The sequence below is a fragment of the Verticillium dahliae genome, genomic scaffold (assembly GCF_000150675.1).
Source record: "Verticillium dahliae VdLs.17 supercont1.21 genomic scaffold, whole genome shotgun sequence".
In the NCBI taxonomy this organism is placed as follows: domain Eukaryota; kingdom Fungi; phylum Ascomycota; class Sordariomycetes; order Glomerellales; family Plectosphaerellaceae; genus Verticillium; species Verticillium dahliae.
Genome location: NW_009276924.1, coordinates 580,444 through 601,001, shown reverse-complemented (window position 1 = coordinate 601,001; position 20,558 = coordinate 580,444). Strand labels below are relative to the sequence as shown.

The 20,558-nt window shown below is 57.5% G+C and overlaps 7 protein-coding genes across 7 annotated transcripts; 3 read left to right on the top strand and 4 right to left on the bottom strand.

Annotated features, from left to right (window-relative positions):
* Positions 1-973: 973 nt before the first annotated feature.
* VDAG_08682 (uncharacterized protein) lies at positions 974-1,621 on the top strand (the record flags this gene model as incomplete). Its single annotated transcript, XM_009652991.1, has 1 exon — positions 974-1,621. The coding sequence occupies one exon, from the start codon at positions 974-976 to the stop codon at positions 1,619-1,621; it is 648 nt and encodes a 215-aa protein (XP_009651286.1).
* A 270-nt stretch (positions 1,622-1,891) lies between these two features.
* Positions 1,892-3,048, bottom strand: VDAG_08681 (uncharacterized protein). The gene is made up of 2 exons (XM_009652990.1): positions 2,852-3,048; positions 1,892-2,799 (listed from the first exon to the last, which is right to left on the bottom strand). Exons 1-2 carry the CDS (start codon positions 2,911-2,913, stop codon positions 2,139-2,141), a joined length of 723 nt encoding a protein of 240 aa, XP_009651285.1. The 5' UTR covers positions 2,914-3,048; the 3' UTR covers positions 1,892-2,138.
* Positions 3,049-6,603: 3,555 nt separating this feature from the next.
* On the top strand, positions 6,604-9,704 carry VDAG_08680 (uncharacterized protein; the record flags this gene model as incomplete). The annotated part of the gene is made up of 2 exons (XM_009652989.1): positions 6,604-7,422; positions 7,599-9,704. The coding sequence occupies 2 exons, from the start codon at positions 6,604-6,606 to the stop codon at positions 9,702-9,704; spliced, it is 2,925 nt and encodes a 974-aa protein (XP_009651284.1).
* Positions 9,705-10,435: 731 nt separating this feature from the next.
* VDAG_08679 (uncharacterized protein) lies at positions 10,436-11,184 on the bottom strand (the record flags this gene model as incomplete). Its single annotated transcript, XM_009652988.1, has 4 exons — positions 10,436-10,707; positions 10,768-10,824; positions 10,905-11,048; positions 11,118-11,184. 4 exons carry the CDS (start codon positions 11,182-11,184, stop codon positions 10,436-10,438), a joined length of 540 nt encoding a protein of 179 aa, XP_009651283.1.
* A 593-nt stretch (positions 11,185-11,777) lies between these two features.
* Positions 11,778-12,577, top strand: VDAG_08678 (endoplasmic reticulum vesicle protein; the record flags this gene model as incomplete). Its single annotated transcript, XM_009652987.1, has 3 exons — positions 11,778-11,990; positions 12,063-12,186; positions 12,255-12,577. 3 exons carry the CDS (start codon positions 11,778-11,780, stop codon positions 12,575-12,577), a joined length of 660 nt encoding a protein of 219 aa, XP_009651282.1.
* Positions 12,578-13,302: 725 nt separating this feature from the next.
* Positions 13,303-15,002, bottom strand: VDAG_08677 (kinetochore protein mis13; the record flags this gene model as incomplete). Its single annotated transcript, XM_009652986.1, has 3 exons — positions 13,303-13,759; positions 13,824-13,989; positions 14,057-15,002. 3 exons carry the CDS (start codon positions 15,000-15,002, stop codon positions 13,303-13,305), a joined length of 1,569 nt encoding a protein of 522 aa, XP_009651281.1.
* Positions 15,003-16,211: 1,209 nt separating this feature from the next.
* On the bottom strand, positions 16,212-17,972 carry VDAG_08676 (AtfA; the record flags this gene model as incomplete). Its single annotated transcript, XM_009652985.1, has 3 exons — positions 16,212-16,533; positions 16,589-17,762; positions 17,873-17,972. 3 exons carry the CDS (start codon positions 17,970-17,972, stop codon positions 16,212-16,214), a joined length of 1,596 nt encoding a protein of 531 aa, XP_009651280.1.
* Positions 17,973-20,558: the final 2,586 nt, after the last annotated feature.

The window sequence follows — 20,558 nt, the reverse complement described above, 5'->3', positions numbered from 1 at the left end:
CCAGGACCATGGACCGTTTAGCTCCCGGCCGGGTATGGTGAGGCTCCGCTCACCACGGCACCGGAAGCACCCAGTGGACGGCCACCGCTCGACGGCGATCCACTTTCAGCGCAACCGAACCAACTGCGGGTGTCGGTGTCGACCTGGCGTGATGGAGAAACGAGTGCCTGCATCAATGTCGTCGATCTGCACGCGGGCACGATCGGCTGTTGAGATGCAGCCGGGAGAGTCATGGGAACCAAGAGGTCTACTGAGATGTGGTCGAGTCAATCCTCTGTGCGCGAGAAAGGGGAGTCTGATGGCCCCGGCCTCGCTCGTAGATGGAGAAGAAAATCGGGGGATAGAAGGCAGAGACTATCAAGGACGGTACGAGGGAGTCCTGATACACCCGAGAGACTTCATTGTTCAGTAGGTAGCCAGCATTTGGTCTGAACTTTCTGTTCATGTCACGGTAATGCCTGCACGGCTTCCGATGGTCACAACGATCTGCAGCAGAATTGGCACACCAGAAGAAAAAGGGCCACCACTTGATTGTCGATATACTGACTGGGCTGGTGATGAGAGATGCGGCATCGAGCTTGGCCTTCACTTCACCCACAGATCCTGTCTGTCACGTGACCTCGCGTCTCACCACGCGATGGAGCAAAACCCTGACCAACTCCATCGTCAATACCACGACGCGTCTGGCCGGTCGACCTTCTAAGCTCGGTTAGCCAGGTCCGCCAGTGACTCAGAACTCCAGGCAGCGACGATTGACTGGCATCTTGGCGGCATTTCAGTACCAGACCGGTAATCAGCCAAGGCAGAGGCGCTCACATGTCAAATGGTCTTTCAAGATATAAAACAAAATTGAGATCGCACGCTATTCGATCCGGCACGTCTCGGCCAACAACGGACATCGTACAGCAATATAGACGCTTAAAGACTATACCCTCCAGTCTCTGACAAAACCCCTCCTGTCACATATCCCAAGATGAACGCCCTCGACCTCTTCGCAGACGACACTCTCGTCACCGCCGCAGCAGCCTACGTTAGAGACTACATGTCCAACTACGACGCCTCGCACGACTGGTCGCACATCCTCCGCGTCCTCGCCCTCGCCCACAAGATCTACAACGACCCCACCACCGCAGCCAGCAACCCGGCCCTCTCCCTCCGCAAAATCACCCTCGCCGCCCTCCTCCACGACGTCGGCGACAAGAAGTACCTCCAGCCAGGCCAGGACCACACGCGCCTCGTCCACGACGTCCTCCTCGAGCGCGGCGCCCCCGAAGCCCTGGCCGCCGAGATCCAGACCATCTGCCTCGGTGTCAGCTACTCCTCCGAGGTCAAGGACCAGACCGCCGTTGTCGCCCTGCTCGCGCGCGTCCCCGAGCCTCGCCGTCGTGCAGGACGCCGACCCGGCTTCGATGCCATCCGGCGCCGTCGGCGTGGGTCGCTGCTTCACCTTGGCGGCGCCAAGGGCGGGGGCCGGGGACTCCAGGGGGCGATAGACCACTTTGAGGAGAAGTTGCTGCGGATCGAGGGCATGATGAAGACGGAGGCTGGCAGGCGCCTGGCGGCCGAGCGGACGGAGAGGCTGAGGGTTTTTGAGCAGTGGTGGAGGGACGAGACGGCGTAGCGGCGTCTCCTGGCGAAAGGCGGGCAGGTGGGCGGCGTCTCGCGTCTCTTTGGCCACGAAGATGCAATACGATACCCTGAATTTGAAGACGAGAGTGTTGTCTCATCACCTTCTTCGTCACAATACTCGTACTTGATGCTGCTTCATGTCGCCTTGACTGGTCTTGAAATATGTGGCTCAATGTTGACTCTTCTCATCCATCTAGACAAACCTGGGTTCTCACGTTCATTCTGCAGTGCTCACAATTGGTTGTGTCAGGCTACATTCAACTTGAGATGTAGTTTAATTAAGTCTATATGATCAGGATGCCTCGCCGGAATCCTTGCCGTATGTCGAGCCGAAACGCCCTGCATCCCGACTGGCCAAGTAGCCATGCCTCTAAATCCTAAAACGCCGCAGCAGTATGTGCATCTATTCAAGACACCTCTGGCAACACCGTGCGAAAGGCGCCAACCAAATGTCGAGTATTATGTATTAAGTGTTGTAAATTAGGTTTGTCAACGAATGCCAACCGAGCTTAGAGGAAGTAGACGGCTGCCACCAACGCGAGGGCTAGAGCACCAATACCGTTCCGAGCCGCGCCAGCGGTAGGAACAGAGTCGGGAGGGGTGTTGGTGCTCGTGCCCGTTGGCCTGACGGGAACGTTGGTGGCGTTGTTGTGAACACTTGTGGGATATGGCGTGTCGTTGGGGGGTGTGGGGAGGTAAGACGGGTTGGTGCCATTTGTAGGGCGAGGATGAGGCGGGAAGTGCTTAGTGTTGGTAGGGTAAGGAACTGGAGGATACAGCCTGGTGCTGTTGCTGTGGTGGTACACGGAGGTGCTGGCGCAGTCGCTTGTTGTCGACGGTACGATGGGGGCCGTCGTGGTGGTAGTGCTGTTGCTGCCGGAGCCCGACTGCTTGCACTGGTCGGCGGACAGAGTGAATGGCTTGGAGCCGTCCTCTGGGTAGACGATGCAGTTCTTCTCGCAGGCAGCGTCACCCGAGGTCTTGGACGTCTGGAAACAGAGGGCGGGGTTGACGCCGATAGGTGGCTGACCGGCAAGGTTGTTGGTGCATCGGCCGGGCTGCCCGATGGAGGCACCGTTACACCGGATTATGATGTCAGTTCCCAGAGAGTCACCGGCGCAGTATGCAACATTCGGCTCGGCACAGGTGAAGACACCAGTTGTCTCGTTACTGTAGGGCATTAGTCATGACAGTTAGGCGTGGAATAAAGGGCGGAACGTACTATGTGACTTGAGCCGTGGCCAAGGCCGAGGCGGCGAGGATAATGGAAGCAGCGGCCTTCATTGTGCAGATCGGTCTACTGACACAACGGTGTAGGGCAGGGGTGATGTGATGGAGTGAGTGGTTGACCACTTGTAAGTCAGTTGAGGAAACCCTAAGGTCGATTGGTGAAAGTGATTGTTGATGCTGGTGCTGTGCAACATGTGAGGAGGGTCAAGCGGACACAACTTGGCTCTATATACTAGGTAGCGAGGCCGCGAGAAGCCTCCAGCCCGGAAGCAGTGGTGGCGTGGGGTAAGACTGAGCCCATGTTCACTGTGGGTCAGCAGAAGCATCGGACGGCCACCCCGGTTGGAGGAGGAGGAGGCGTCGTCGTAAGGCGATGATCTCCCGTGGCTGGGTTTGCAGTCGGGTCGTTTTCGCCGATGGCTTTCTGCAAGGCACGCGCTACCGCTGGTCTCGGTAACCACTAACATGACGGGTTTAGACCAGCTGTGGGACAAATATGGATACGAGCTGGCTGACGGGAGGCCATCGTATGCCTACCTCAGCCGGCGACGGCCGAGTGGTGTTCCTCTGTGGCGGCACGAGGTCACGCCGGATCGGGGCTTAGCGCACTTTCTTCCCTTTCACCCACACTTCTACTTCACCAGTTTAGTCGACCCAGACAGCTGGTGAATACCCATGTGGCTAGACAAGTGAAGTGCAGAAAGGGAAAATTTTGATGAGGTCAAAAGTGACACCACCAATCCTTTTTTTCTTTCTTTCTTTCTTTCTTTTTTTTTTGTTGGTGCTGTTTGCGGAATGATCATAGTACTGATTGCCAGGGTTTGAGGCCAACGGGAACATGCTTGTCACTGCAAAAGCTGGGCCGTTGCCCTTCCGAGGCTGAGACAAGGAAACCGATGGGACTTGATCGGCAAAACCCAAGCCACAATCGATGGGGCACCCTCTGGTTGATGACGAATGGTGGTGCTGTGAATGACTGGCCCCAAGTGCCGTACTGCCAGATGTCGTGGGCGCCGCTTGGTAGGCCCCCCCTCAAACCATAGAGTTCCGGCTCAATACGTCAGAGGCAGCAATGGGCTGAAGGCCCATCATTGTCGCATCCGACCCATGGCGATAGGTCTGAATCACGCGAAGCCTGTTGATAACTTCCAACTGGGTGGCGCTGCGGCGGACATAATCGTCAGAGTAATTACTTTACTCTCCGGATCGATCGTGTCGGGGTTCGGATTCTGGCGAAAGGCAGAGTGGGCTGAGTTTGCAATAGCACGGTGCTGCTCTAGCATCGGCGAAAGACTCGGTCGTTCGTGAGTGACGGAAATAGAAAATCGGCTATGAAAGGTTATTGCGGATGATTCAGCTGGAGCACTGGCTTCCTTGTCGCCCGTGAACACGGGTGCAACGCTGGAATCTTGATGTTCCAGATACAGGCGATTGTTTCCAGGACGATCTGATTGCGACAAGGCCTTTCTCAACACGCAACATTCCAGCGCACAGCGTTGTCCTTGGTTGCGTGCAATCTGCGCGCGGCACGGCTTACAGGCAAAGCTGCCAGTCTAGAACGTTGGCTTGTAGGGCAGGCAAGGGACTGCAGAGAAGAGGGTATGTCGGAAGGGCCCAGTCCTGGCACTCGGTGGGCTGTGGACGCTCACAAACGGGTGCAGCAATCAAGAAACTAGCCAAGCAACTGTCACGATGGTAGGCAAAGCCCTGCGCATGGGCTAATGGGGATTGGGACAGTGAATGCTTACGACGCAAGAGCAACGCCTTCTGTAGGGTTTGTCAAGAGGAGGGGACATGCGGCCGCGCGGGACAATCCGCGCCTCTCTCAGTGAGCTACCTAGGTACCTTAGCTCAGGTAATAGCGCAGCCCTTTTGGTGTCGTGAGGGGGTTGGACCAGTCTGATCGGCGGACGCGGGGAGCCGGCGTGGTGAGAAAGTTGGAGGCTGGGAGGCTCGCCTACCTGCCCACCCAGTGTTGAGCTTGCTGGGCCTAGAGCTAATTTGACATCTGATTCGTCCTACAGCGCAGAATGCATATGTCGGGCGTGCAGGCTTGTCTGAAGAGAAAAGCAGGTCGGCAGGTGTTCGGCCGTCTCGTTGGTCAACTGATGGCGATGGCGCTGGTACCGGTGCATCCAAAGTCGAGGCCACTGCAAGGCCGCTGTCCTCCTGCATGGACTTGGCGCAGCATGACTCTGCGGACTACTGTGGTGCTTTTGCTCAAGAACAAGGGAGTACAAGGTAGCACCGGCGGAGGACGGTCCTAAAGGAGAGGGCGGTATTCCAGAAACAATTTGCAACGGCAGATGCGCGTCGCAACAGTCGAGGCCAGGTCGGGAAGAAGTCGGTCTAGGAGTTTGTCTGTGGTGGCGGCCTGTATCGTGGTCAGGGAGACTGGTTCATCGACCAAACTGTTGGTAGGTAGTCTGATGCCAAGGATCATTGTGCGGGTTTGGTAGGAGTCTGGTAGTGGGACTTGGGATGAATTCTGGAAGGCAGGAAAGGATGGACCATGCTTGCCATGCTCGCAGTGGGAGCGATGGCAGGAAGGATGGACCCCCAACTGCACATCGCCGTCCTCTATTGGGTCCCTCCTTCCAAGGCCGTCCCTTCAAAGCCCGCCCCTCGCCCCCAGTGCCCGCCCGCCTGCCGCCCGCCCCTCCCCCCCCTCCAGGCTACCTTATCCAGGCTACCCACTTGTCATCATGACTGCGATGGCCAGGGCATTGCCCAGATCAGCCAGACAAGTCAGACAGCACCCCCGAAGCTGCTACCACACTTGTCGTTCTTCTTGATCCAGCAAACTCGACTTGTCGTACAGGTGGTTCACATTGTATTGTGTGTCTGCGTCCCTGTCCTCTCTGCGTCCCTGTCCTCCCCCACCGCTTCCTACCAATCAAGCCGTCCCTTTGCCTCGTCCAGCTGTTGCCTCGAACACCTCGGACACATGCACGCCTTCGCGATCAACGACATGACGCACTGCCAGTAGAAGCAAGCGCTTTGTTTCCCTCGAGTCCAAGAGACACGGCAACTAGTATAAGCCTTGACGCGGTCTTTCAGCGGGACCGTGCCGTCGAATCCCCGTCCTGCTGCGGCCGAACCAACCACAAAGGGCGTCATCCCTACACTGGAAATCGTCCTTGCTGTTGTGTCTTGCCCACCTTCATTCAACCTGGGTTCTTCGCGAACACGGACAGACCTGCGTCTTGTTCATGGGAGACCGCCATTCTTCCAAGCACATCGACGTGGCACTGGGCTGCTGCACGCCCGCCTGCATTGGGTTTGACTCTGTTGCTTCCTTGCTACCCTCGAGACCGCGACTCGCCTCGACTGACATTAACCTCGACCACGAAACACTGGCCCTGCCACTTGTCCACCACATGTCTCAACAAGGAGACCCTTGACGCCTCGCCACAATTATCCTCGCAACAATTTCCGCCGCCGCCCTCGCCGTTCAGCTTGCCCTTGTAAATACCCTCTCGCACCTGCTCACCAACGTCCATTTTGCGACAAGCGCGACCCGCGAAGAATAAACGCGTCCCAAGATTGTTCTGCCCAGAATGCGAACAAGAACACGTCTCAGTCTGTCGGCATAATCGCGAGTTACTCGACCGGGTCATGCGCTGACCCTCTTCGCCATCGACATATCACCGAGGCCGCTCGTCATTGTTCCTACCCTCAACCGACGACACAATAGCAGTTCCCAGCATGACAGCTGCTGCAAACCTAATATTTTCGCCCACGATGACATCACGACCTCCAAATCACGATACGACCGAGGAGGAGTTGTCAAGACGAAGGAACTTCAAGAAGCACAAGGTGCTCCCTCATCCGTCGAGGCAAAGAGAGAATGCTGGGAAGACAGTCAACGATCAGCGATCTTCGCAAGCAAGGCGTACCCTCAGCTCGAGCGATGCGCAATCGCGTAAGAAGACTTCGCAGTCGCCAAATTCGCCTACCCTGAAGCACCAGTCAAGACGGATTCGAAGTGGCCCCGTCATGCCTCCGACGCCCCCCGCCCACTCGCGAACCTCTTCAAGTAGTCACTCAATACAGCTGCACAGCCCGACGGACCCTGCAACACCCTCTCAGAGCCTCGAAAAGGCCTCGACGCATCTCGAAAGACCCACGACGCCCCAGAATCAGCAGAGTCCCCCAACACCTGACGTGACACCCCCTCAACCAGCCACTCGCCCCAAGGCATTGCGGCCCGTCTTTGGTGATCGCTCCATTTCAAAACCCACTACGTCAGAGTCTCGAACCGAGTCCTTTCGTACGGCCAGGGAAGAGCCATATTCGTCCGAAGATGACTGCAAGTCCACTGTACGACCGAGTCTACCATCTCCACGTACATCGCAGACTACCGTTCGGCAGATTTCACAACACAAGGTTAAGAAAGCGTCGCAGCTGGGCGGCATCGGACTCGGACTCGACTTTGACCCCAAGACCGACGACAGCCTGACACCGAGAACGAAAGGAGAGTTCATCAAATTTGACGCTGGGTGGGAATCGCCCAATGAAGTGGAAAAAGAATGGGACGACAACCTAGGCAGACATGTCATGGTGAGGAAAACGCGCAAAACGCCGGAAACGCCGCATACTCCTCGTCTGAGCGAACACGGAAACGAGGTTTTCGATGATGACCTGATCTCTCCTTCTAATGCCACCAAAGCGCTTCGAGCCGTACCGTTACATGACATAATGACGACTCTCCCTGTTGCCAAACATTCACCCGAAAGAAAACTTGCAAAGGTCGAAACCGGCAGCGTCAGAAAGCTCTAGCGCCCCAGATCACAGGAGGTTTTCCGGAATGTCCTGCAAAGTCAAGTGTGTCCACAGTCGTTGAGGCGATCTTGGTCGACACACCCTCGCCGCCTCAGCGACAACAGACTCTGCGCCATATGAGGAAACGAGGAACCTTGCGAGATTCACTCTCTGATCAATTACCGGGAAGTTCTGCCCCTAGTTCTGCAATCCGACTCGAAGAAACCAGACAGCAGCCACCAGCTAGCCGGCCACCTGATTCACGCCGTGAGAGTCACACGTCTGCGACGACCCACAACTCCATGTCAAGCAACAAAGCTCGCCGCGAGGTGTGGAAGAATGGAGGAATCCCGGTCGTCGTTGTACCTGACCGGAGATCATCCAACAGATCCAGCCGGACGCCTTCTCTGAGATCAACGAGCAGCCATCGGACCCGACGCAGTCTGAGTGTAAACTCGGTGCAGCGGGTGAACGCTGCTAAAAGTCATGACTTGACACCCCTGTTTGATAGGCCTTCCCGCAGACGATGGACCATGTCGGAATCTGACGGATCTGATCAAAGAACTATTGATTATCCTCCTGCCATCCCGGCGAGATCCTCATCTCTGTCAGCCCCAACAAGCCGCAACACTTCACGCGCTGGGTCAATGACAGCGGAAAGCCTCAGAGCACACAATGCAGTCCAGCAGCGCTTGACCCCGGAGGACAGAATGGTCTCGACAGATCTAAAAAGCACCCCTTCATTCTTCTTAGCGCAGGAAGATTACATGCATGCTCGTCCAAATGTGCACCGGCCCGACGCCGAGTCGTATAGCGGCAAGAGATTGTCACACCAGAACACACCTTTTTCAGTCGCTTCCCTGGACACGAATGGAAGTTTTGGAACTGCTGCTGAGGTCTCAGAAGCTCTTGCTGTCAGCATCTACCCTCATCAAAACTCGTCTTTGCTCATGGTCCATCACGCTGTGAAACCAAATGACGATGGAGATGTGTTTCAAGACAGAGCTGCCATAGAGAACAACGACCTTGCACCTGAGATGCCCGGCGCAGCCCCAGCAAGACCGAAAATCGTCACAACCTCTCCGGGCGGCTCAGTCCCCGTGACACCACCGCAGACACAGCTTGCGCTTGAACAAGTTGACTCACCGCTCAAGAATCCACGCGCCCCTCCAGTGCCGCCGACGCTTCCAGCTATTCAATTCATCCCTGCCACACCGTCAGGGCTGACGCCATTCCACGAACGCCAGGAGATGCGAGGCAATTACTTTGAGGCGATGGAGGAGGATGAAAAGCCCCCCAAGCGAAGCATGTCTCTGGTGCGGAGGGCATTGCTCCAACATCGACGCACCTCGGAAGCTTACCCTCCAAAGACGGCTCGGCCTGGATTCCTCACGCGCACCCTATCTCTTTCGCGCAGTAACCGAAGGGATGCGAGTACAGAGCCACTTGCTAGAGACTCGCCGTACCCGAACATTGACGACCCACCCGCAGATGGTAGCAAGCTGCATCCCTTCTGGAGACCAGCCTATGCCGACGACGAAGGAGACAACTACGTTCGAGATATCGATGACGAAGAGTACTACTACGAAGCCAATCGCAAGCGACCGGGTCCACAACGGAGCCTGAGTGCACGGATGAAACGGACATTTGCTATCTTACCACAGCGCGACCAACATGGCTACCGTTCTTGGTCAGGCGAGGACGGACTTGACCGACGCATTATCCGTCGTACACCGAGCGGCAACTTGCGCGTCGTACGACGCCGGAAGAGCGCGGAGTCGATCCCGCGCCAGTCGGACCGACCCTACACATCCGACGGTACCTCTTCTTCGAGGTTTTTGTGGCCCGCTCGTGGCCGCCCGAGAGGAGAGACGCCATCGACCCCGAGGCGGCGATTCTCCGTATCGCACACTATCGAGGAAATACAGGGCTTGCCCAGACGGCTAAGCGAGCGCAGAAGAGAAAGGCGCACGCATGAGCTGCGGCAGAAGATCAGTGGTCCCAGAGAGGTGCGGGACGGCGTGGGAGAAGTAGTACGGAGCGGCAGTCAGCGCAGCCACCGGGAGGTGACTGAGAACTAGGCGTATATGGAGGATGAGGCCTGGAAAATCTCGAGGACGTGAGAGTTGCAAAGGTGACATGATGGTCGACAGCGAGTGCTGCCTCGCCTTGACGATTGATGACTGGTGCAGGGACACGGGATTTTGCTGCTACAGGACTGGGTATACGGATTGCTTTGGACGTATTTGAGATTTGAGCCGATCTGTTTCTGGAGGAGATCATGTTTTTCTTCTTCTTGTTTCTAGGCATGACGACCCGTGTCTGGTTTGTGCTGGGCGCCATGCGGCTATGACCATGATGACTTACGATGCGATGCGTGGAGCTGGCTCTCATCACATGTACACTTAGACACTGCCATGACATGATACCACGCAATTCGCTCTGTTTCAGCACGAGCTCTGGTTGAATGTGAACTTTTGCTCAATTGCGCAGACACGATGTGCCAGCCAGACATCTGCTTTCTATTTACTGTATTTCGCGAACAGAGTGTGCGAACACTGCTGGTCGTGAACTACAAGCCAAAGACGCATGTCAGGCACGTCTTTGTCCGAGGAAGCAGACACGACCCCATATGCGTTCTCAGCAGAAGAGTATTGTCTTGGCACGGGCCATGCTATTCCCGCCTCGTTGGTAAATGAATTCCACGCCAAACACCAAAAACGCCAGCCCGACTGTAATCACGGAGAAAACACCGTATTCCCCATCGCGTTCATGTAAACCTTCTGGAAAACAGAGGCAACCCGCGCCCATCTCACCGCCTGTCCTGTCCCGGCGCGCCAGGGAACCCGCCACCAGGCGGTGGTGGCGGTCCTCCGGGGAAGCCGCCGGGAGGCGCGCCAGGCATGCCGGGGAACGGCGGGAAGTTGGGCGGCAGGCCGCCGGCGCCAGCAGCACCGGGTGGTGGGAAGGGCAGGCCGCCTGGGGGCGGGAAGGGCAGGCCGCCGGGCGGGGGCATGGGTGCGCAGTTGGCGCCCGGGGGCGGGAAGGGGAGAGGCGGCATGCCGCGGCCGGGAGGTCCAGGAGCTGGTTGGGACTGGGTCAGGCTTGGTCTCGGGAAACGGCGAACGGTGCGGTGCGACTTACGTGGGATCATGCCCTGCGGGAAAGGCGGCGCGCCGGGGAAGCCGGGAGGGGGGATGCCTGTGTCGGTCGGTGTCAGCTGGGTCTTGCTGCTCTCTGGCGCCTGGGGAGGCGAAGAAACGGGGGACAGGTTCACGAACCTCCTGGGAAGGGGAAGGGCGGCGGGGGGAAGCCCTGGCCTGGCTGGTTCTGCGGCAGCATGGGGTTGGCGTGGGCTTGGCCTTCGGCAGCGTAGGAGGAGGTGATGGAGTCGATGACGGATTGGGCCTTCTCGTGGCCGATTTCTATGGCAAGGGAACGAACGCGTTAGCTACGTGGTGGGAGGGGGTGTCAGGTGCGCAAGGGGGTCGTACGTTGGTAGTAGTAGACAACGTTTCGCAGATGGTTTCGACCGCTGTTGTGCGCCTTCCGCACACTCATGGAGTCGTGCGTGAGGTAGACATCGCAATAGTCACCTGTGTTGAGGGTCAGTCGCGAATCAAGAGGAGAGGGAAGCCTGGGCAGTGCATGCGTAGGGACATACAAAAGACTGCAAAACGGTCAGCATAGATCATACGAATGGGGGTATTTCAAGACTTACACTTGGGCATCTTGACTGGCTGGCTTGGAGCGCGTGGTTGGCTTTCGGGAGAAGTCGAATGCTGTGCTGCGCGATGGGCAATGCGACAGTGGACCACCAGACAGACGTTGGTCGATGGAGCTTGTCGTTGTCGCGCCCCAAAAAGTCAAGACAAGGCTGAAAGATTTCACGTGAGGGACAGCGTTCGAGGCTGCGGGGCGAAGCCATGTGATTGGGCGCTGCGGCGTGCCTGGACAGGGGTCAACGGCCGGCAGCCGTACGCGACAGATTTCCAAAGTCGAAATGCAGTGGACACTCCAAGCTAAGCTCTCCCACCCGAAAGTCGACCAGGGAGACTTGCCAGATTGCCTATCCACCACCACGACAACCATCGCGATCGTCTGCTTTCGTACCTGCACCACACGCGCACACACACACACACCGGGCCGCGACAATGGCGTTACCACGATCATTGCTGCATTACGTCTGCAGCCTTCTCCTCCTGGCCGTCAGCGCCCAGGCCCTCAGGTTCGACCTGCATGCCACCGCGCCTGGCGCCAGCAACCGCGAGCGATGCATCCGCAACTTTGTGGCCAAGGAGACCTTGGTCGTCGTCACGGCCACCGTGGGCGGATACAAGGGTGACGGCATGACTGTCAACATGCGCGTACGTGGCTCCCGGGCGTCGATGCCCATGCTGGCACGAGGATGGGTGGACTGACCAAGGTTGCCACTGTAGATCAAGGACGCCGTGGGCAACGACTACGGCCGACCCAAGGACGTGGCCGGCGAGCAGCGTACCGTCTTCACCTCGCACGCCGACGCCGCCTTTGACGTCTGCTTCGAGAACGTCTTCTCCGATTGTACGTCTCCCGCCCCTTTTATCACCTGCCTCGAGCCATAGCTGACCCGTGCCCCCCCTTGTCGCTAGCCCGCTCCATCCCCAACGCCTTCGTCGACGTCGAGCTCGACATTGACATTGGCGCCGACGCCAAGGACTGGTCCGCCATCCAGGCCACCGAGAAGCTCAAGCCCGTCGAGGCCGAGCTCCGCCGCATCGAGGAGCTGATCAGCGAAGTCAACCGCGAGATGGACTACCTCAAGGCCCGTGAGCTTAAGCTGCGCGACACAAACGAGAGCACCAACACGCGCGTCAAGTGGTTCGGCGTCGGCACCACCTTTGTCCTCGTCGCGCTGTGGGCGTGGCAGATCATGTACCTGCGCGCGTACTTCCGGTCCAAGCACCTGATCTAAGGTCAGAACGAGCGGGAGGCTATGTTTTTTCCCCAGTTCAGGTGGCGGCGGCGGCGACTTGCTGGGGTCCTCGTTTTGGTCTCGGCCCCTTGGGGAGTTTGTGGAGACAAGCTGGGAAAAGATGGAGGGATTGGATCTGCCGCGCGGTCTGGGAGACGAATTTAACGGACGGACTAGCACTGGGTTGCATGAGACCAATTCAAAAATTGATGAATATGACGACTGTTTGCTCGAATGTTCGTGTATAGCTCAAGTGAGACAGGAACCAAACACAAGCCAGACTCGCGCGAGCAAGTTGTCAGTCATGATGCCCAAGGGCCAGATCCCGTCTTATTCGTCAAGAACATGCACTGCAATATGCCCCAGACTTGCCATAGGAACGAGCCAGAAGATAGGTAGATTACTAACGACTACCCATCCATCCCGTTGCGCCCAAGGCGCAACCTCAGACCACTGTGCCCGCGCCGCCGGACCCAGGACCACCATGAAATACAAGGGGGGGAATCTTGAACTTTCTCTCACGACATGAAGAAGAAAGAAAGAAAAAAAGAGGAGGGGCAAAAAATCCATACAAAGAAAACCGACGCCTCCGCCTTGGAAAAGTAATCACAAGCAAAAGCCCTATCCAGCCTCCCTCCTCGTTTCATTCATGATATCGTCGTGGGTAGAGACAAGAAGAAGGAAAAAAAGCAACCGAGAAGAAGCGCCTGATGCTGATCGACCATTTACCCCTCGTTCTCGGGTGGTAGCAACCGCCCCAAGCTTCTGAGCACCTCCATGGCGGGCATCTCCCTGGTCCCTGACGCGGTCTTCTCCCGGTGCTCACGCTCCTTGAGGCGTTTCGCGCTCAGCCCGAGGACCTTGTCCGCTTCGCGCCCTGCCGTGTCGACTCGTTGGAGCAGCTTGTGGACGCTGTCGGCGAGCTGGTCGATCTTGAATTCGAGGCCCGACTGTACGCGGAGGAGCCGTGTCTGCACGGCCTTTCGATGTCCGTCAAACGACGTGGCCGGGTCGGTAAGGTAGCTGAGCATCAGCGCCTCGTTGGCCTCGAGGGATTTCAGGTCTGGGAGAACGACAGGCTGCTTCTGTGCTGAATCTGCTGGCTGTTCGGGGAACAGAGGGCTAATGTCTGGTATCGGCGTCTTCTTGAGCGACAGCCATTTCTTTTTCTCCTCTTTTAGTCTGCGATGAAAATGTCAGTTTCGAATGCTTACGATGAACACACAAACGTCAAGAGCAGACTGACCGTTTGACCTTTTGCTCCAATTGGTCGATCTTTTCTTGATGTTCTAGATTTCGCGGGTTTGGCTGGAGAACGACGGGAGCTCGTGGCGCGTCTTCCCTCGCGAACCAGTCAGAGCATTCCGACTTATTCGCAAAATCTTTCAGTAGCAGTTCTTGTATCGCTCGTGCTATATCGCGTTAGCACCTCCAATTCCGGAAAAGAAAAACCTTGTGGATGATCGCGCATCAGCTTACCTCCGTTGACAATGTGCGCGTTGGCCGAGCCGTGTGGTGGCTTTTGCAGCAACGCCCGCTCGCCACACCACGTCAGAAGCTGTTTCATCCGCCGCGGCTCGCTCAGCCCCTCAGCCTCGATGTGTTTGTAGAACTCCGAGGTGGCGACCTCGCGATGCGGTATTGCATTGTGCCCGCTCTCGATGAGGGAACTCGCCCGCCGCCCCCTCATGCCCAGACTGCTCCGACGCGTCCCCCCGCCCTTTTTGCGCATCTCCTTGTTGCGGTTGATCACCGGCGTGTCGCTGACCGGCAACGTGATCTTGGCCGACTCGACCGAGTCGTCCACGGCCCGTGGCGTATGCCGCCCTGCCGCCTCCTCGGGCGTGTCCTCGGGCGCATCGACCTGCTGGTCTTTCCTCTTGGGCGCGGCTTTCGTCGCGACCTTGGACGTCGTTTTGGCGACTGGTTTCGGCGCCGGTGGCTCCTCCTCGATTCTGTCGGTCGAATGACGCGTGCTCCGTCGCGTCGCCCGTTTCGGCTGCACAATCGCCACCTCCTCTGCAGGCGCGGGGTCTAGGCTGGCGTTGCGACGCGACGTCCTCCTCCTCTCCGGCACAGCCGTCTTGTATGTCGCCTTGGTTTCTGGTGCTGGTGCTGGTGATGGCATCTCGGACTGCTGGGTTGAAGGCGCGCGTTCCTTGGGCTGGGATCGCCCCCTTGACGACTTCTTTGCCGGAGCTGGTGCGGGTGCGGGTTCGGGTTCGGGCTCGTCTGCGGGTTGCGCCGTCTTGACCCGCTTGGCCTTGCGCGTGAAGTGAAAGTCGCCATCCTTCTCGTCCCAGACAGAGGCGGCACCTTGGGGACGCGTTAGCAGCTGGAGCGGACGGCTCTGGACGCTGGTGGAGGGGTCGTCCTTACCCGCCAAGCGTTTGCTTTTTCTTTGTTCGGACTGCTCGTTGGTCATGCTAATGACTTGAAGCGGCTGACGTGATCGCACGATGGTCGTCATGGATGGCGCGGGTCCGAGGTTGTGGTCATGGACGCTGGCAGGACGGGCAATCGTTGATGTTGGGGTGGGTGGGTGATGCGATTAGGTCGATAGGTCGATAGGTCGATGCGAGGGCCAATGCCAGTCGCGACTCGGAGTCTGGCCCACGCTAGCGCGAACCGCGTCGCTGGAAAGGATCGAGCGTCTTGGCTAGGCGATGCACGGAAGATCGAAAGTCGGAGGGTCGAACAATTGAACGGGTGACGGCTGCGTTTGTGAAGAGTTGGTGGCTATCGATGCGGTACATTGGGTATGGGAGGCGCGCGAGTTGCAGCTCCGCTGCGATGTTGTTTACATTAGGTGAAGAGAGCAGAGTCGGTCCATGTGCACACGCTAAGCCTGATCCGGCAAGAACGCCTCCACCTCCACTCCCGCCGTGAGATCGCCGCCTTTCGCTCTTCGTCAGCTGTCCCGTGACCACCACACCTACCTACCTACCTAGGCCTTGCTAGGTAAGGTACCTTACATTGCTTGCTGCTCGTCGCCTGCGGTTGCAACCGATCATCACTCATCATCCGCAACCATGTTGCATCACTGCTCTCACATCACTATGCTCTGGTCTTCACGGTCTGACGTGCTGCAAGAAAATAACGTTGGTTGTGTTCATGATTCGCGGGATCTACATAGCCGTCGTCACTTGTTGCTATCGCGAGTCCCATCCCGAGCCAGGCTCTGCCGCTCCTCCAAACAGGAGCGACCCTCGCCCTTCCCGTGACGCCCCTGTCAAACCGCCCAAGCCAAAACTCCGATTTTTTATGTGGGATCCCCCAGCGCAAAGCCAAATACATACAGAGTGAACGAGGTAGAACGCAAGCACCGCTACGCCCTCTACAAACTCGACCTCGATGCCTGCCCCATCGACACGGTGTTGCCGTGCCTATGGTTCAGCCCGCGTGGCCGGCATTGCCCACCCCACCGTGCCATGCAGGTGCCTCATCCATGTGCTTCTCGCGGGACACCCGTCATGCGCCAAAATGATAATACAGGTGAGAAGGGATCAACTCAACCTCGCGGCAGAGTCCATTGGAGCAGTGGACCATCCGCAGCCATGAGATCATCGTGGACATTGCCATGTCCAGAACAGTTCGTCATCATCATTTCATGCTCAGCGGTCGGCCAGACGTCCTAAGAAAAGCGACGAGGAGCGCCCTGGCCTCCAGCCATCACTTGCTGATTAGTCTGCATGGGGCCTGCCATTCCGTAGGGGTTCATCTGGTGGTTGTAGGGCTCAATGGCCTGCTGCATGAACGCGCCGTGAAGACCCTGCTGTTGGGTCACGGGGCAGTCCTTGTGGGCGAGCAGAAGGGTCTTGAGGTTGACAACCTCCTCGCGCAGCTGCGTGATTTGAGTTGACAGGGCATCATTCTCAGTGCTGAACATCTCCACCTTGGTCTGGAGGTTAGCAAGCCACTGCTTCTTGCGTTGGCGACACTTGAGTGCGGCAACCCTGTGAATGTGTCAGTACTCGGTTTTCAAGTCGTGTGGAGATGAGAGAGGCATACCTGTTGCGCTCGAGAAAGTTCTTGCGCTTTTCCTCATCGGTCATCTTAACCTTGGCGCCATTCTCATCAAGCTTGTGAGTTTCCTCATCATCTTCCGACTGGCTGTCGTCGCCCTCGGGCATGGACATGGCGGCGCTGGTCTTTTGCTTCTTGGAAGCAGGTGCCTTGGCAGGCGGCTCTTCGGCCTTGCGTCGACCGTTAGTCGCCACCGAGCCGCCATTCTTCTTCCCCTTGCCGCCGCGAGTTGAAGGACGAGCATGTTCGCTTTCCTCCGAGGCAGCACTGCCGCCCTCACTCACACCCCTGGAGGGAGCACCGTTGGCATGTCCCATGTTAGGAGACGTGTTAAGGGGCTGGACGGCAGGCGCAGGAGCGCCGTTGGTGAGGTTTGAAGATTGCGATGTGGGGGGGTAGTTCGAAGTTGGCGCACCATTCCTACCCTGCGCGGCACCCTGTGCAAGCATGAAGAGACCATTGGCGGCATCATTGTCATGGGGATCGAAAGGACCCGAAGTCTTGACCTCCGGCTTGGGAGCGGCGCCACCGTTGGCCGTGGCCATCTCTGCTGGCCTTGATGTTACCGATGGCTGAGGATGGTTCTGTGCCTCTCTCTTGGCAGCCGCAGCGGCACTCAGCGCAGTGCGGTGGAAGTCGAGGGTACCAGGCGTGGCACCACTGCCTGCAAGTTGTGCGAACAGTTGCGAGTTCGGACTCGGGGCAGGGAACATTGAACCACTGCCACCAGGTGTCAGGCCTGTCCTCAGAGAGGACTCGTTAGGAGTCGGGAATCCTCCACGAAGATGATGGCTGTCACTAAAGTAATCATTGGTTGGGCCCGACAGCATGGCCGGGCTGAGAGGACCTGTTCGAAGCGAGCCGCCTCCCCAGTTGAAGGGAGTTGTGCCGGTCCCAGGCAGAAGAGCAGAGGGCGAAGTGATGTGGGCGACAGACGGCAGTTTTGTACCTCCAGGCGTTTCGGCGCCGTTGCCGCCGCCGAAGGACTGCTCAAAGGGATTGGGCTCCAGGTTGAGGTTGCTGTCGCTGATGCGAGGTCCTCCGAAATAGTCAGGCGTGTTGCCCGTTGGAGCTGGTCGAGGGGGAGGTCCAAGAGGTTTCGCGCCGTCGGATTCGTTCTTCAAGCTCGAATCGGACTGTTTCGCGTCGGAAGCAGAGTCTGGAGACACAACAATGTGTAAGCAAGAGGACAATTGTGCGATGACAAAAGGGGCAATAGGACTTGTCGACGATGGGGATGAGAGTGAAGGATTGGGATCAACCACGTACCAGATCCACCTTGACGTTCTGGTGTTGTTCCTTGCGACGTCGATTTCTTGGGGGACTTCGGGTCACCTCGAGCAGAGGTATTGTTCGGTGAAGTCCCCATGGCGATGACGTTGTATGATGTAGTGTACTGCGAGACACCTTGGAGGTAGGGCTGTAGTAGCGGTAGGGGGCCGAGGTGGTAACGACCGAAGGCAGTTGATGTTGACGTCGACGTCTGTGGGGTGCAGAGTTGAGAAGTGGACGGGGGGCAGGAGATGTGGGAAGCCAGATGAGGTCAGAGGTCGGGAACACAGCGCTGGGTGATGGACCAGAGATGGGTAAGGGTTCGTCGACACGCCTCTGGGGGGTTACGATTCGAGATTAGGTACGAATCGGGGAAGTGAAAAGTAGAGTGGAAGAGTCTTGCAGTTGCTGTGCAAGCCACGAGTGACCAAGGGGGATTTTGGCGACTGGCAGATCAAGCGCGTCTCGCTCTCGATCTTTCTTTTCTATCGTTGTCACACACACACACAAACTCTCTTTCTGCCTGTCTCTCTCTCTCTCTCTCTGCTCTGGCTCTCGTCCAAAACTCAGCCTTCTGGCATGAGAAGGGAAGTTGAGGCGAAAGGGGTGGGGAGGAGGTGAGGAGGCGAGTAAGTGAGGGAGGGTTGACAGAAAGAAATGTGGGAGAGAAGAGAAGGTTGGGTGAGTGAGTGGCAAGCGCCAGTGTCAGGGTGACTGGCTGAAGGTTGTGCGACTGATGGACGACAATACAAAAAGTACAGGGCGAAAAGGATAGAATTAGATGCCGACTGAGATGCGATTGCGATGCGACAAGGCGCAGATGCGATCGGAGTCGATGTGAAAGGCACAAGCGTGGTTGAGTGACTGGGTGACGACGGAGTGCTGAGCGTGCTTGGGTGTTGTTTGGGGAGAAACGGCAGACGTCACAGGAAGTATGACGTTGCGGTTGTGGACTTTAAAAAAAAAGAAGGGCGAAGGCGCACGAGGGTGGAAAAGATGGGAACGAGGGCGGCGCGCGCTACCTACGCCGAGACCAGACATACGGGGCAGGAGTCGACTGGCATTGGGGGCAATAGGCAAGGGAAGATGGGGGGGGGGGGCCTCCTTGCCTCCTTCCACGGAAAACTGCTGGGAGAGATGACGGGGTTGGCAGGGCCAACCCTGTGAGAACCTCGACGGCGCTCGCCCAAAACGGGTTGTACAAGCCTATTGCGCATGCTACCGTGTGCCGCTGGAACGGACAGACTGTGTATGGAGGCCCTATTTTGCTTCGAGCATGCCTCATTTCCGGCCTTCTTTGATGTTTTTCGACCCATCTGGCGTTGAGACGGAGCGAGGCAAAGGTGCAAAGACTGTATTGCACACGGTACCGTTTCCGGGGCGTTTCTTCCTAATGGTATGCCTGGCTTGCCTGGCTGACCTCACCCTCTTTCTCTCGTTCTGTCTCTCTTTTGGGTGTGATCGGGTGGCGATTTTTACGATGGGCGGATTGATAATGCCACAGTGCAGACTCGTTGCGACATCCGGGTGAACTTTCTCCTCTCCTCCCCTCCTCCGGCACGCAATAACGGTCGTATTAATCAGCCTCAAGTTCGACCATCTCTCTCTCTCTCGCTCTCTCACTTTCTTACTCCTTACCGAGAGATCCCCCTTAGGTCTCCCGACTCGACGACTCGTCTGTGCCTGCAACCGCGTGGGAAACACTCCCTGCGCGTGGCGCGTTCGTGAGCCCGGACCCTGCTTGGTACTGTGCTGGGGTGACGTGACCTATTGCCTGCTCCGCTGTGGGCGGTAGGGGTCCTTTTTACCTGAGGTGTGCTGCAAGACTGGTTGGGGAGGTATGTCTTCCCCTCGATCGCATCGAAGACGGCAAGTTCCCAATTGCAGTGGACAAGTCTCGTACAGGCATGTTCACTCTGCTCCCATCTTCCGTCGTTTCGCTGTCTCTGCTGCACTCCTTCCTGTCCTTTGACACCTGCCAAACACTTGGTTCAACACTGGAGCCACTGGAGGGTTGTACTCGTAATTAGGGTGTTAACATGACGGGCGCCTTCCCCCCCCCCCCCCCCCCCTTCCAGTGTCTCGTCATTCCACGTCTGTGACAGGGATTCAGCAATGCAGACGGGCCGATGCACTGTCCACTAGGGTGGTAGACTTGACCAATGGACGTCGTTACTCGAGCTGCTAACCTCCACTCGGGAAAGCACTGGCGCACGCTAAGGCTCTGACCCCTGCATGGATTGCATCACCTCTTGCTCATTTTACCACCACCTCACTCGTCCGTCACCGCCCACCTGTTGGGCCCTTCTGTACCAGTATCGACTCGGTTCGAGAAGGCAATGACTTCCTTTCCAGCAAACTTGCCTCGGGGGCCGATGCTGTTGATCTCTCTTTGCGGCAAATGCACGGGTCTCGTCTCGATGAGATGGTTTTGAAGAGACGCCCTGGAGCGCTGAGCCGCTCAGAGTCATGGCATGTCTAAGTGAAAGAAAGGAAAGAGAAAAAAAAACCTTCCCAGCGGACCAGACTGGCCGGCCCAGCAGCCGTCTCGCACGCCCGTCCCGTTCGCTGGCGGATCACCCAGCCGGGGCGACAGTGATCGACCAAGAGGTTTCTTCTTTCAGCTGGTTTCCTCGTCGGGCCCCCTGGTCTCCGACACAGTCTGGCTTCCGGGATGAAGTTT